Source organism: Orcinus orca, chromosome 17 (genome assembly GCF_937001465.1).
Source record: "Orcinus orca chromosome 17, mOrcOrc1.1, whole genome shotgun sequence".
Lineage (NCBI taxonomy): Eukaryota > Metazoa > Chordata > Mammalia > Artiodactyla > Delphinidae > Orcinus > Orcinus orca.
The window spans coordinates 69080169-69095720 of NC_064575.1; the positions used below are offsets into that span (position 1 = coordinate 69080169).

Consider the following 15552-nt stretch of genomic DNA (forward strand, 5'->3'; position numbering starts at 1 on the left):
GAGGTGGATGGACCTAGAATCTGTCATACAGAGTGAAGTTAGAAAGAGAAAAACAAATACCATATGCTAACACATATACATGGAATCTAAAGGAAAAAAAAGAAGTTCTGATGAACCTAACATAGGACAGGAATAAAGACGCAGATGTAGAGGATGGGCTTGTGAACACGGGGAGGGGGAAGGGTAAGCTTGGACGAAGTGAGAGAGTAGCATGGACATATATATATACTACCAAATGTAAAATAGATAGCTAGTGGGAAGCAGCCGCATAGCACAGGGGGATCAGCTCAGTGCTTTGTGACCACCTAGAGGGGTGGGATAGGGAGGGTGGGACGGAGACTCAAGAGAGAGGGGCTATGGTGATATATGTATACATATAGCTGACTTGCTTTGTTATACAGCAGAAATTAATGCAACATTGTAAAGCAATTATATTCCAATTAAGGTGTTAAAAAATTAATTATCTAGTTATTCTACAGTCTATGATGCACCTAGGGATTCCTGGCGCCATTTCAGCGGTTCTGAAAGCTCCAGAGGTACTTGAAATTACAAATTAGGAGTTCCTGGTTTAAGGGGTTATCTCTCAAGATGTCACCTGCAACTTTACATTCCAAATATTCATTTTTTTGTCTCAAAACGCCTTCAGTATTTTAATGTGAAACTTTTTCTGTGCCCACGTTTTGATATAGTATGCACATATGCATGAAAAGGTGGAGGAGATCATTTTCGAGTATTAAATTAATCTGTCCAATTTGTAAACAAGTTGCATTTCTAACTTCTTCCAAAATACTGTTTATTGAATTCAAGCTAATTACAGTACTATCTGTAGTTTTAGATAAATCCAACATCTGACGTTACCTTTCGACAGGTTTTTTTACACTGTCTAGTGATGACTATTAAAATGGATATTTGAAAATCATTCCTGGAGGCCTAGACAAAAATGAGAATTGCCGAAGGAAAATCTTCTACCACTCCACTGAAATTGTTCATCCGGCCAGCAATGCCCTCACCCCCCACCTTGCTAAATCCACTCATTTGTTGTTCCCAGCCTTTATCTCACTCGACCTGTCACCAGCATTTTATACAGTTGATCATATCTTCCTCCTGGATTCACTCTCCTCCTTGGCCCTCTGGGATACACACTGCTTCTAGTTTCTGTCTACATTACAGGCTGTTCCTTTTCAGTGCTGGCTCTTCTTTTCTCCTCCACCTCTTCATGTTGGAGGGACCAGGACTTGCTCAGAACCTCCTTGTTTTCTCTGTCTGTCCCTTCTTCCCAGTGATCTTTTCAGTATCGTAGTGTTGAACCCCATCTATATGCCAAGGACTCCTAAATTTTATACTTCCAGTCCAGATCTACTTCCCCAAATTTAGACCTACATATTTAATTGCTTACTAGATATCTCTACTTGGATGTCTCATAGGCATTTCATACTTTATAGGTTCAATACCACATCCCTGATCTTACCTCCAGAACCAGCTTCCCCTATGACCTTTTTCATCTTAATGTTAACTACATTTAACGAGTTTCTTAGGCAAAGAAGCTGGACTCCTCTGTTTGTCTTATGCCCCACATCAATCCACCAAGGAATCCTAATTGTCTGTTCCTTCTCACTACCTCTGTTGTCATCACCCTGATATGAGGTACCATCATCTATTCCCTACATCATTACAACAGACTCCTAACTGGTCTTCCTGCTGCTACCCTTGCCTTCTTGGAGTCTGTTCTCCAAGTAGCTGTCAGAATGATTTTTTTTTTTTTTATGTATAAATCAGATCATGTCACTCCAAAATCTGCCAGTGATTCCTCATTCCCCTTGGCATAAAAGTCAAAGCTCTTGATTGGCCAAAGAGCCCTACATTATCTGGGTAGCTATTACCTCTTTGACTTTACCTCTTGTTTCTTTTAGTCCGTTCTCAAAATATACGAGGCACACCCCACTTTAGTATCCTTGCACTGGCTGGATGTCTTCATCTCCTATGAGTTTTTCTTCAAGTGTGACCTTCTCAGTGAACCTTTGCTCAAATGCAGTCTTCTCAGTGAACCTTCTAAGTGAAGCCAATGCTGATGACTTTAACTAAAATGGCAAAATAATGCATTCTAGCATTCCCAGTCCCCATTATGCTGCTTTTTGTTGTTGTTTTTGATAGCACTTATTACCTTCTAATAAACTGTGTAATTCACCCTGCTCAAATTCAAGTGCTCATACAAAGGTTCCTTGCCAGTTTGATTCACCGATGTATCTTAATGCGTATTACCATGTCTGGTACATCGTAGGCACTCAACAACTATTGAATGAATGAATACATACATATTTAGTGTATGCAAATCAAACATTCACTTTTAAATTTATGCTAAATTCCAACCTGTTCACCAATCTGTCAATTTGATTAATAAATATTATGGGTCTCCTGTATATCTAAAAGCCTGTATCTGTTGTTTGAGGGAAAAATTTTAAAGTACGTAAGTGATCCAGTTAACTGTTAGAGAGGTAAGATGGTGTAGCAGGTTGGTTTCCCCAGGAAGCAGATCCGAAGGTGGAGATTAGTGTGTGGGGAGTCAATGAGGCTGTGCTCTTCTGGAAGGGAACAGAGGGAAGTAGGGTAGAGGGCAAAGGAGAGAAGTCAAGCTATGAAGCAGTTTCAGTAGAAGTCTCAGTTGACCCCCACACAGCAGTTCTTAGAATGGAGTTATCTCCTTTGGAATGAGAGGCTCTGGTCCTTATATTCCCTCAAAGACTAGTCATTAAAAAGAGGCACCATAATAAAGTTGGCATGACCTTGGGAGAGGCACCCCTCATCTGCTGAGGCCATTCCTGAGGGAACTGGTATCTGAGAGCTGTCTGCAGACATCACTCCCAGAAGCAGGGTTAGTCGATTCTCAGTTCTTAAAGGTGGATTTAGATGGTACATCAGAGCACATAGCACAGACAGGAATGCAACTAACTACAACATGTGGTAGAAAGTGACAATGTCTTAAGTTTTATAAAAGGACTGTAGATAAACATTAGCTATAATACTAAAACTTGAAACTACTTAAATGTTTAATAAGATAAATTATGGAATAGCCAAACAAGAGAAGGTTGTGCAGATATTAAATATCATGCCCTTAAAAATATTTAAGGAATGTGAAATATGTAGTAAATGGTGCTAAGAAAAGAAATGGGCAAAATTATATAAATTGGACAAATGCTTACAGACGTTCTTTACAGGCTGGAGGGAAATGCACAGCACCAAAAGAGTGATCACTTTTGAATGGGGTAATGGTGATCTGTTATTTTCTTCTTTTCTGTTTTTTCACATCTTGTATAATGAAAGTGTATTTGCTTTTATAATCATATAGATAACTTCTTAAAGAGGGATACAATAAAATATACTATTTTGTTTCTATTTTCAGATATTTACATCCGGAAGGATTGCCCTCTGACTATACAATCAGTTTTCTATTCCGGATTCTTCCTGATACTCCAGAGGAGCCATTTGCTCTTTGGGAGATTTTAAATAAAAATTCTGACCCATTGGTTGGAGTCATTTTAGATAGTAAGTATATTTATTTATAAAACATTTGCACACACATGTATGAGTAATGTATGTGGCCTGTCATCTTGCCTGGTTTGTGTGTATTGTAGAGTAACTCACTTATTTTAAGCTATTTGTAAATACTAATGATGAACTATGTGATAGTTGATTCATTCATTTATCTAATCATTCTTTCAACAAATATTCATCGAGTTCCTACTATTTGCCAACACCAGGCTCTGGGATTCAGTAGTGAGCAAGGTGAGACATGCCGACTGCAGGAAGAGCATGCAACTTGATGCAGAAGAGGATCAGTGCGAGGGGTGGAATCAGAAGTCATTTTTCCTATATGGATAGGATAAGTGTAAGATGCCTCTTTTGGGTTCCTGGGCCCAATTCCAACATGTGTGTTGGGCGTGGCGGGTGGAGGAGAGGCTCCCACACAACACCAAGCGATTCTTGGACACCAGCAGAGTATCTGAGAATTCAACTCCAATCTGACACTACCAGAGGTAGCATCAGATTCCACAGGTTGAGGGCTTGTTCCTATAAGACTGCCCTCCTCCCCCTCCATTTCAGCCACCAGTGGCAAGCTCAGGCTGCTACCAGCTACGCATTGGAGGTTCCAATGACCCGCTCCAGCTCAGGATGTCAACTGAAAGTCCAGAGTTTTACCTGTACTTCTGACCCACAGTCTAAATCAGAGGTTCCCACAACTTCCTCTTCGGGTTCAATTAATTTGCTAGAGTGGCTCACGGAACTCAGAGAAGCATTTTACATACTAGATTACCAGTCTATTATGAAAGGATATAACTCAGGAGAAAGGCATGGGGAAGGAGGGCGGGAGCTTCCATGCCCTCTCCACCTGCACCACTGTCCCGGCACCTCCATATGTTTACCAACCTGGAAATTCTCTGAACCCCATCCTTTTGGGTTTTTATGGATGCTTCATTACATAGGAATGATGGATAAACTCACTGGCCATTGGCAATTGAACTCAGTCTCCACCCGCTCTCCCCTCCATAGAAGTTGGAGGGGGTAGGGGGACTGAAAGTTCTAACCCTCTCTTCACATGACTGGTTCTCCAGGCAACCAGCCCTTATCCTTAGGTTACCTAAGGGCTTTCCAAAAGCCACTGTATTAACATAACAAAAGGCACATTTTTTTGTTCTGACCACAGGAAATTCCAACGGTTTTAGGAGCTGTGAGGCAGGAACCCTAGACAAAGACCAAGTATATATGAGAAATGTATTTTGATCATCTGAATAACAAATATATATTTCTTTTAAGTCACAATGTTGCAGTGCCTCTTTCATATCCTAGAAAAGAATGTCAGATTGGCAGCGGCATATTCTGAGAAGAATTCTGGGGTGGAGATATAAAATTGAAAGTTGCATGTGTGAGATCATCTAGAGAGTTAGTCCAGAAAGAAAAGAGAATAGTTGTGAATGAGAAATTCCATTGTTTGGAGATTGGAAAATTGAGGAGGAAACAATAAAGGAAAGTTCTTAACCTTTACTCTTGGATGTCACAAATGATTATCACTTAAGAGAATTATCAAGTTTTTGGTTAATGTCCCTGAGTTTTCTAAATATATTTTTAGTTTAGGATCCCAGTCAATCTGGGAATGAAAATTTGATGGTTATTGTTAGGTATTAACTCGAACATTTGGATAAGAAAAGTATTTTAAGCTATTTCCAACTAGTATTTGTTAAAGGACATTTCAGTACATGGAAATAAATCAACAACTAAACATTGTGAAAGCATTTTGTATTGATTTTGAAACTAAGGGAAAACTGTAGATTAAAAAGGTGTAAATTGCTAACTCTATATCCAACCAGGAATCGAAAACAAAGAAATCTCTTGAAATGATTAATACTTACTTGCTCCTATAGAAAGCAGAATGAAAAATTTAATTGTAACCGGGGAATGAATTAGTGAGAAAAATGTTCCTCTCTTTTTGTAATAAAATATTCCTTGTAACATGAAGTACTCAAGAATAGGAAGGTTTTTTTTTTTTTACTTGTTTGTTTGTTCATAATAAAAGACAGGCTGAAATATCACTATTTTGGGGCAGTATAAGTTACATGTCCTGGGAAAACTGGTGGTTTCAGTGGTTAAATGAGGCAAAGAATCTGGTTTTTATTTCTTAAGATTTTGTTACCGAATTAAGTTGTATGAACCCTGCTCAGGGCCTAGCCTGGCCCATGCTCTCTGCCTTGGAGGGGGAGGGTTCTTTTTCCTTTCCGGTTTAAGTAGGTGAATAGCAAAACCGAAGCCGAGATTGACACAGCACAAGCTTTATTCAGTGGCTAAAGAAAGGAGAAGTGGAAACTAAGTTCACAGATCAACTTCTCACCCACCTGAAGAGAGAGATTTAAATTTTTTTTTAAACATCTTTATTGGAGTATAATTGCTTTACAATGGTGTGTTAGTTTTTGCTTTATAACAAAGTGAATCTGTTATACATATACATATATCACCATATCTCCTCCCTCTTGCGTCTCCCTCCCTCCCACCCTATCCCACCCCTCTAGGTGGTCACAAAGCACTGAGCTGATCTCCCTGTGTTATGTGGCTGCCTCCCACTAGCTATCTATTTTACATTTGGTAGTGTATATATTTTCATGTCACTCTCTCACTTCCTCTCAGTGTACCCTTCCCCCTCCCCGTGTCCTCAAGTCCATTCTCTACGTCTGTGTCTTTATTCCTGTCCTGCCCTTAGGTTCTTCAGAACCACTTTTTTTTTTTTTTTTTTTAGATTCCATATATATGTGTTAGCATATGGTATTTGTTTTTCTCTTTCTGACTTACTTCATTCTGTATGACAGACTCTAGGTCCATCCACCTCACTACAAATAACTCAATTTTGTTTCTTTTTATGGCTGAGTAATATTCCATTGTATATATGTGCCACATCTTCTTTATCCATTTGTCGATGGCCACTTAGGTTGCTTCCATGTCCTGGCTATTGTAAATAGAGCTGCAATGAACATTGTGGTACATGGCTCTTTTTTTTTTTTTTTTTTTTTTGCGGTACGCGTGCCTCTCACTGCTGTGGCCTCTCCCGTTGCAGAGCACAGACTCTGGACGCGCAGGCTCAGCGGTCGTGGCTTACGGGCCCAGCCGCTCCGCGGCATGTGGGATCTTCCTGGACCGGGGCACGAACCTGTGTCCCCTGAATCGGCAAGTGGACTCTCAACCATTGTGCCACCAGGGAAGCCCCAACACGGCTCTTTTTGAATTATGGTTTTCTTAGGGTATATGCCCAGTAGTGGGATTGCTGGGTCATAGGGTAGTTCTATTTTTAATTTTTTAAGGAACCTCCATACTGTTCTCCATAGTGGCTGTATCAATTTACATTCCCACCAACAGTGCAGGAGGGTTCCCTTTTCTCCACACCCTCTCCAGCATTTATTGTTTGTAGATTTTTTGATGATAGCCATTCTGATTGATGTGAGGTGATTTAATTTTAAAGAGTAAAGACAAAGAGAGGAGGAGGAGTGAGGCTGATGCTGGGGAAGCATATGCATTAGTCTACCAGGGAAGGGGCAGGGCTTTTTCCAAGAGGCTGGGTGCTGCCTCCTTTTTATCCTTTTTTAGTCCTTAATGGCTGCCAGTAAGTAGGTGTAGGTAACATGCTAAAGTAGTAAATCACCGTATAACGGGACTCAAGGTCTGTTGGAGGTCAGATTCATCATCATCTTGGTCCCAGCTGGTTCCATCTGTTTTTTTGTGTTTTTTGTACCTTCCTTTCTTACCTCTGGACCTGTTTTTTTTTGTGTTACGCGGGCCTCTCACTGTTGTGGCCTCTCCCGTTGCGGAGCACAGGCTCCGGATGCGCAGGCTCAGCGGCCATGGCTCACGGGCCCAGCCACTCCGTGGCATGTGGGATCTTCCCAGACTGGGGCACGAACCCGTGTCCCCTGTATCGGCAGGCGGACTCTCAACCACTGTGCCACTAGGGAAGCCCGCCTCTGGACCTTTTAACTTAAAAATTTATGTTCACTCCTGCTAAAGATGGGGGGTTGGCAGCTTTTGAGCACGGGCATTCCTGCCAAAGGTGCAGGTTAGACGGTTGATGAGTTTTGAACAAAGATCTGGAGCAGCTCTGGCAACAATTTGACTAACTTCATTTTTCCTTTTTGTCTGCCTCTACTTCCAACGTCAGACAACCATCTCCCAAAAGGGTAGTGGGAATGGGAGTATAGGCAAGGAACTACAGAGGAATAATATATGTCAGGGTCCTTGCCTCATCATCATCACTACATGGTTAAGTTAGTTAATCTGGCCAGTTGAAAGCCTGGGGCAACCCAAGGACTATAGGTCATTTCCTTACCTACTCGTCACTTTGTCCTAAACACAGCCTGAAAACAAAGGTTACATTATTTTGAGTTGACTTTTTAAAAAATTACTCCTTTTAATACTTTCTCAAATGTTTTTCTTTTCCTTTCTTTGATTAGATGGTGGGAAAACCCTAACATATTTCAACCATGACTACAGTGGGGATTTTCAAACTGTTACTTTTGAAGGACCTGAAATTAGGAAAATTTTCTACGGAAGCTTTCACAAGGTGAGTAATGCCTTGTGTACATATATTCTTTATTCTATTTGCTGTGGGCAAAGCAACAGAAGATAGTAAAACAAAAAATCCGTAGAGCTTTGGATCTCATACTTCACCTGAAGTAAGAATTACCTGTGGGGCTTGTGAACAATGCCCTGACCTTCTGATTTGGCAGTTCTGGGATGGGACTCTAAAATGTACTCTTTTTTTTTTTTGCGGTACGCGGGCCTCTCACTGTTGTGGCCTCTCCCGTTGCGGAGCACAGGCTCCGGACACGCAGGCTCAGCGGCCATGGCTCACGGGCCCAGCCGCTCTGCGGCATGTGGGATCTTCCTGGACTGGGGCACGAACCCGTGTCCCCTGCATCGGCAGGCGGACTCTCAACCACTGCGCCACCAGGGAAGCCCTAAGATGTACATTTTTATCCAGTACCGCAGGGGATATTGATAGTGTCGGAAGGAAGATATTTTCCTCTATCCTTCTAGGTTCCTCTAGCTGGCCTAAGAATTAAATTGTCATGAGACGGATTAACGGGAAAAACTCAAACAAAAGTTTAATAACATGTATACATGGGAGAGACCCAGGAAAAACTGAGTATCTCACCAAAATAGCCGAAAGCTTCACCTTCTTCAGCTAAAGACAAAAGAGGATTTTGGGGGTGGTAGTTTGGGACTTCAAAGGGAAGGAAGGTAATTCACATGGAGATGGAAAAGCAAATGTTTGGTAAATAAATATTTGCTGGGCCTGCAGAGGCAATGGGACACAGATTTCCCCCACCATACCTAGCCTGTATTCTTTGTAGATGTCTCTGGTGATAGGTCTGTTCTGGGAACTGGACTTCTGTCTAAATCCTTTTAGGCAGTTAGAAGGAAGGTCAAAGTTTCTTCCTGAGTCTTTTGGGCCTTGATTGTTTTCAGCTTGAAACAATCCACATACCAAAGAGACATTTTGAGATGGCGAATTTTGGTGCCTTACCACAGAAGTGGTCCAGGTTCTTACTTTGAGGAACCATGTAGTAGAAGATACTGTATTATTTAGCAGAGAGTTGTTAGTTCACTACATTATGTATGATATAGGAAGGATTGCTGGTCTACCTGGCCACCAATGTAGATAAATACCAGCAGCCAAATCATGTTGAAATATGTAGACAGATTGCACTGAGACATACATATATATACACACACACATACAGACAACCCATCACTGCCATTATATAAGTTACCTGGAGGAAACTGGTAAAACCTGACTTTAGTTGTTCTTATTTTAACCTGGCGCTTGTGATAGAACTCTGTTCATTCACATTTCACATCTCTGAAACACTTTGTTTTGGTGATCACTGGAGTAGACATGCTTCCTTCCAAACTTTACCGTTTCCTTTGTGTTTAGTGAATAAGCCCGCTGATCTCTGGGCTGTTAAGGAATGCAACACCAAGAGTGCCGGAGAGCAGAGAGTTTACTAAGTGGTACTGCAAAGAGCTTTGCCTCTTAACCGTGCCCTTCTTGTACTGTCAGAGGGAGGGAAGGGGTGTTGCAAAGCAGTCTTCATCTTGCCTCTGTCTCCTGATGTAGAATGTGGGCAGATCTATCTAATCTACACAACTTTGCTACTTTCTGGGGTTTTGAATACCATAACTGTATAAGAACAATTGCATAACAAAAGTCTGACTCTTTTTTGCATAAGAAAAGTTGCATAAAAATGTTTTTTTTTTTTTCTGGTTTAATCGGACTGTGCAACCAGAAGTACAGGTATCTTAAAAACACGTGAGATGCAGATGATTTATTACTTCATGGTTCAAAATAGTCCCATTAGCATTTCTTTGGAATTATTGTCATTTATTTACCAACTTCCTCTAGACATGATTCTTTTCTTGGTTAGGCAGAGTCAGTCACAAAGGAACCAAGAAATATTACAGGGGAAATGAAAAGCTTGTGAGATTTCCTTAGTGTTTAAAAAAACACAACAACATAGAGATGGTACCTGAATGTGGGACAAGCATGGAAATGGTAAAAGTAGAACCTTTTTCCTTAAGCAAAACACATAGTGACAGAATTCCTTCTTTTCTCTTCCATACTTTTTGGTGAGAGGTCATGCAATTATGTAAATTTGGTTGATATTTTCTCCTGCTTCTTACCTTCTAAAACATCTTTATTTTTATCAGCTACATGTTGTTATCAGCAAGACTTTGGCCAAAGTGGTTATTGACTGCAAGCAAGTGGGTGAGAAGGCAGTAAATGCATCATCTAATATCACATTAGATGGTGTCGAAGTCCTAGGGAGAATGGTTAGATCAAGAGGACCAAATGGAAACTCTGCACCAGTAAGTGGATAAATAAGTGAATCTGTGTTATTGTTAAAGAAAAAAATCCTCTTGAAATAGAATTATCTATCTTCCAGGGGAAAAATTTGGTAAAGGGATGGATGGAGGGAGGGCTGGATGAATGATAGATTGATGAATGGATAAACAAGTAGATAATGGCCTCTTCAGATGAATTAAAACATGAACGTTCAAAGCTCTTACAATATGCTTCTGCTGTATTATGAGGAGAATGCTCCAAGAATTAGACTAGTTTGTTTTCTAAATGTATTTTAAAATTCAAATAGTAAAATATTCATATTTTAAAATTCAAATAAAATAGTGTGGCATAAATGGTTTGTTAATGAGAATCAAAACTGTAAATGAAACTCATTTATATAAGCAGATACAAATCCGAATAAAATGTTATTATTATACACAGTAAATTGACATAAGTCTCTCATTTGAGTTAGATTTGGGCATTTTAAAACTAGATTCTTGCTATTGCTAATGTAAAATTAACCCTTTAATTGTTAATAGTTATTTAAATAACAAATCATTCTAAGATATATTTTTCATCATACAACATGGAGTTTCAGACGAGGAGACTTCGAATTGACAAAGAAATCACATTCCCTTCAGTCACTACCCGCAAAAAAGAGCAGTGTACACCAGCTTTTGTTTTCACACCACACATTCACAGCTAATTAGCAACTTCTCTAATTTGAGTCATTCTATAATTAGAACCAATTAGCCTGGAGGGAATTTTATTCTTGTAAGCAATTTCAAATATTCAAATCTACACTTCTCTTCTGTGTAGCAGAATAATCAGGTTAATTATTATTCACTCTTATTGTCTTATGCTTTCAGAGATCTGTAGAACTAGCCAGCTATATGGAATTTTAGAAAGACCTGGTGGTTCTCAAAGTGTTTTTAAGCTGAAATCACTTAGTACAAATGAAATCTTCTAGTATATCAAATAAATGAGTATGATTAAAACACAACCATGTTGATTGAATGGGAGAAGGGACATGGGGTAGCAGGTGCTTCCATCCTCCAATGTTCCCTAAGGGCGCTTTGAGGAACATAGTTCTAATTCCTCTGCTCTAGTATAACCCCTTCACTTTATATACCAGGAAACAGTCCCAGAGTGGTGAGGGAATTTACTTTGGGACAGTTTGCTGTTTCATGGCATTTCTCTTTGTGGTAACAATAGAAATGAAATCCTTGTGTACAATCAGGGTATACTGATGCTTTCAGATCTTCATAGATGTGTGCTAATTAGTTTAACACTTAGCTTTGAAGTATCTTTTAAAATACTTTTGTTTCTACTTTGCTTTGGAGAACTATGGATTAGATGTTTGAAAAGAGGGAATATAACAGCTATGGAAGGCTCTTTTGTTTTCAGTTGTGGTAAGAGACTTTTAAGAATGTTTACATGATATTGAGGAGTTATCTCCTCTTAATTTGTGGTATTCCATGTGGATTAGGAAACATTTCACCTTCTGCTTCATGGAAGATACTTTTATTTTTTTTAATTTTTTTTAATTTTTTTTTAATTTTGAAACAATTTTATTGACGTAACTGCACATATTAAAAGTATACAATCTGATAAGGTTTGACATATGTACACACCTGTGAAACCACCATCACAGTCAAGATAATGAACATCTCCATCACCTCTACCTGTTTCCTTATTCCCCTCTGTAATCCCTTTCTCCTATGCTTCTCTCCCTTCCGCTGGCTGCAGGCAACCACAGATGTTTTTTGTTAATATAGATTACTTGGCACTTCCTGAAGATACTTTTATGGTAGCACACTTCGGAATTTACAAGCCTCCAGAATTGGAAACTACGGATACCTTGTATGGATAAATGGATGTATATAGATGGGTGCTTAGAAGGATGAATGAATAGACTCTAATTTAAGAAAGAAACAATTCCAGGTGGATGAGATTATGGCCCATACCACTTAGTACTATCATTATTTTTTTTATTGTAACATAATGCATATAAAATCCCTGACACTTAGTAACCATTCAATGAAGAGCAGCTATTTTTATTGAAGAATGTCAACCATACCTTTTCCATCTCACCTTTTCTAAACCTCTAGTACTTGCTTAACCCTTGATTATTTGTAGTCATATATTATTTTCTTGCTCTTTCATATAACTGCATTTCACTTCTCTAGCCAGAGTATAAACCCCTCAAAACAGAAACCATGTCTTGGTCTTCATTTGCAGTGACCCACATCTACCCTACATCACAGTATCTAATAAATTCGTATGAACAGAGTACTTTCTCAAGAAACACTTGATAGGAATTAAATAGGAAGTCATCTATTTGAATTGTATCATGTCTTTTCTTAAAATGTTCTGCATGTATAGTATTCCATGTGTGGTATTGACAACAGTCTACTAATATATATCATACCATCTCCTAATTATAATTCATACTTTACAACTACAGTTTTATAATCACAGTTACAAATTAATAGTATTTTAAATTACACTCTACATAGTAATTTTACTCCAATTGTGTGATGAATTAAATATTAAAGAATTTATTTCTGAAAGCAAAAATGACTGTAGGTGTCAGGCCTACTGGTGATAAATCTTTACTTTTGACCGTGACAGAAAATCAATTAAACAGAGCACCCTCTGTGGTAACTTCCACCCAGTAGGAGACAAAGGGGAATTTATAGAAGTCAATCATTAAAGAGTTCTTTGTAAGCCTAGTAGGAAAAAAGTTGTAGCTTTTGCTAGAATCTAGAAGTCTACAAAGGATTACTAAATAGATTTTTAGTCTACCCACTTATTGAGGAATTTGATTATGTTGAAATGGATGATATTAGAGTAGATCTCAAGAATGTGATTGAAAACTCACTTGCTTTTTTGGTTTATTACTTAACTGTTTCAGGGCAAGGCAAGAGAGAAGCTTCAGTCTTCAATTCTCAATTTAGAAATCATACATTGCTAATATAATCTTGATATACATATGCAAAAGGGAATGTGTAATGTACACGTTTTGGGTCATTCCAGGAGGGGTAATTATCATCTAAGAGGGATGAGTAGTTTATAGGTAAGCATTCCCTGGCAAATTGTAGCACAAAAGCATTCCCTGGCAAATTCAGCAATGATTCAAAAACTGTCAAGTGATGGAAGAACTCACTTTATCAGTCTTTAAGACTACAGATTTTTTAAACCAAAGTTGAGTGGAGGAGAGATTAATGGATTTAGGGATATAGTAACTACTGTATTGAAATTACTCATATTCATAATAAAAACAACTTGCGTTCAGAAATGCAAGATTTTACATGCAGCAAAAGTCCCTAGTGGGACTAAACTAATAGGCAGGTTTAATTTAGCCGTCAAAACACACATGGGAAGAAACTTAACAACTGTGCTTCTCCTTTCCAATCTTCTTTTTCCTGAGAAGTTTCTTCTACCTTTTCTGATACCTAATGAAATTATCATGCTGCCAATCAGATAATTCAAGAAAAAATTTGAGCTTCTGGCATTGATTATGTTTGTTAGTGTCTTTTTTCCACCTTTTCAAATCTAACTCTTATATAATTATACAACTGACATTTATTTGGCCCTCTGATGTGTAAATAAAGACAAATACAAGTTATGTTATGGAGTTTTTAGTAATTTTATTTAGAGTTAAACTTTTATGTAGGAATAGTAGACTAGTCAATGATCCTCTAGAAACAAGTGTTTTTAAATTGCAAGGACATGGTTGTGTTTTCACTGGATTGTATCTTTTACTCCTTAAAATGATGATAGTGGCTAACATTTATTGCCTGCTATGGACTAGGCAGTGTGAACATTTCTGATATTATCTCATTTAATCCTCCAATAACCCTAGGAAGAGATACTTATTATTATCCCCATTTTATAGATGCAGAAACTGAGACTTGAATAAGTTAGGGAGGAATCCCCTTTCAAAAGTGAGGAAAGTGAGATATGAGCTTGTATCTGAGTTGCATGTGGTTACCCAATTTCCATTCTGAGCTCTTTTCCCTTGGTTCAGACTGATTATGATAGAACTTAAGGCAGAGGAGGGAATCTGGTCTGTAACAGTGACCATACGCCTTGTCTATTCAGGGGCAGGTTCAAAAACTCACCATTATTTGAATTACAGCCTTGAAATAAACGTGATCAAAATGTTCCCCCCAAGCATGTCTACACCTAAACATTCTCGTTACTACCAACAACTACAACAGCTGTTCCTTTTCATCTCCTAATTGAATAGTACCATCATGGTTTCCCTTAAATTCAGTAAGCTGATGGTGAGCAAGTAAAAACACCCTGTTCAATAGGTGACAAGTGATAAAGGCTTAATAAATCTTAGTTTGGAGGTGGAATCAATCAAATTTACACACCAATTTAAAAGCAGGACATGGCCTAGGTCCTCAGGACTCTTTCTTCTATGTTCTCGGGCAATGTAAAGCTCTCTAAATATTTGTATAAGTTCAGGTACAGCTTGACTTCAAATTATAAGCTTGAAAATGTTATACTAGGAAAAAAATCAACAGATGAAAACTGGTACTGAGTGGAAAGTTGAGCCAGGGGTACATTTTAATTTCCATTCACAGATCACAGTGACTCAACTGCCAAGAAATATTTTAATCTTATTTTCATGCTAACATCTGACCCCAAATGACTTGCCTTTTGTGCTACACCCAAACAAAAATGTCCAGTAATGAAAAAGTATTTGTAATTGTCTAAGTATTCCCTTGAAAGAGATTATAAAAAGTGAAAGAGGGAGGGTACTTTTTTTTTATTTGGCCAGATATTTTTTTTCATAATGTTCAGTCAGTTACAAAGGGGAAAAGTTGCAGAAGTGAAAAGGGGCTGCCTCTTAGTCACTTGAAGTATGATTTATTTTGAACCATATTGTCTTGCACTTTGAGGCACTCAAATATAAGATCTTTGGACATGTCATCTCTGTAATGTTTCCTCCATAATTTGTATAAATGTGTGTGTAATTGCTTCTGGAATAAAAGCCAGATTTTTAAAGAACAATCCCCAGAAATGTGCCTTGGAAAAGAAGTCTCTAAATAAAGGCTGAGGAATCTAAACTATTACGAATGCAAAACAATTATGAATAAATTTGTTGTACTCACACAAAAAAGGCTGCTGACTTCATCTAACTTGAAAAAGAAAAGACA

General features: G+C 38.5%; 1 protein-coding gene across 4 annotated transcripts in view; it reads left to right on the forward strand.

Annotated features, from left to right (window-relative positions):
• Window positions 1-15552, forward strand: part of COL14A1 (collagen type XIV alpha 1 chain) — a 272810-nt gene that overhangs the window by 184817 nt on the left and 72441 nt on the right. For all 4 annotated transcript variants that reach the window (XM_049700664.1, XM_049700665.1, XM_033419891.2 and 1 more), the window contains 3 exons: window positions 3398-3540; window positions 7983-8092; window positions 10243-10401. In XM_049700664.1, coding sequence (XP_049556621.1) covers window positions 3398-3540; window positions 7983-8092; window positions 10243-10401 — 412 coding nt within the window. The remainder of the gene's footprint in view (window positions 1-3397; window positions 3541-7982; window positions 8093-10242; window positions 10402-15552) is intronic.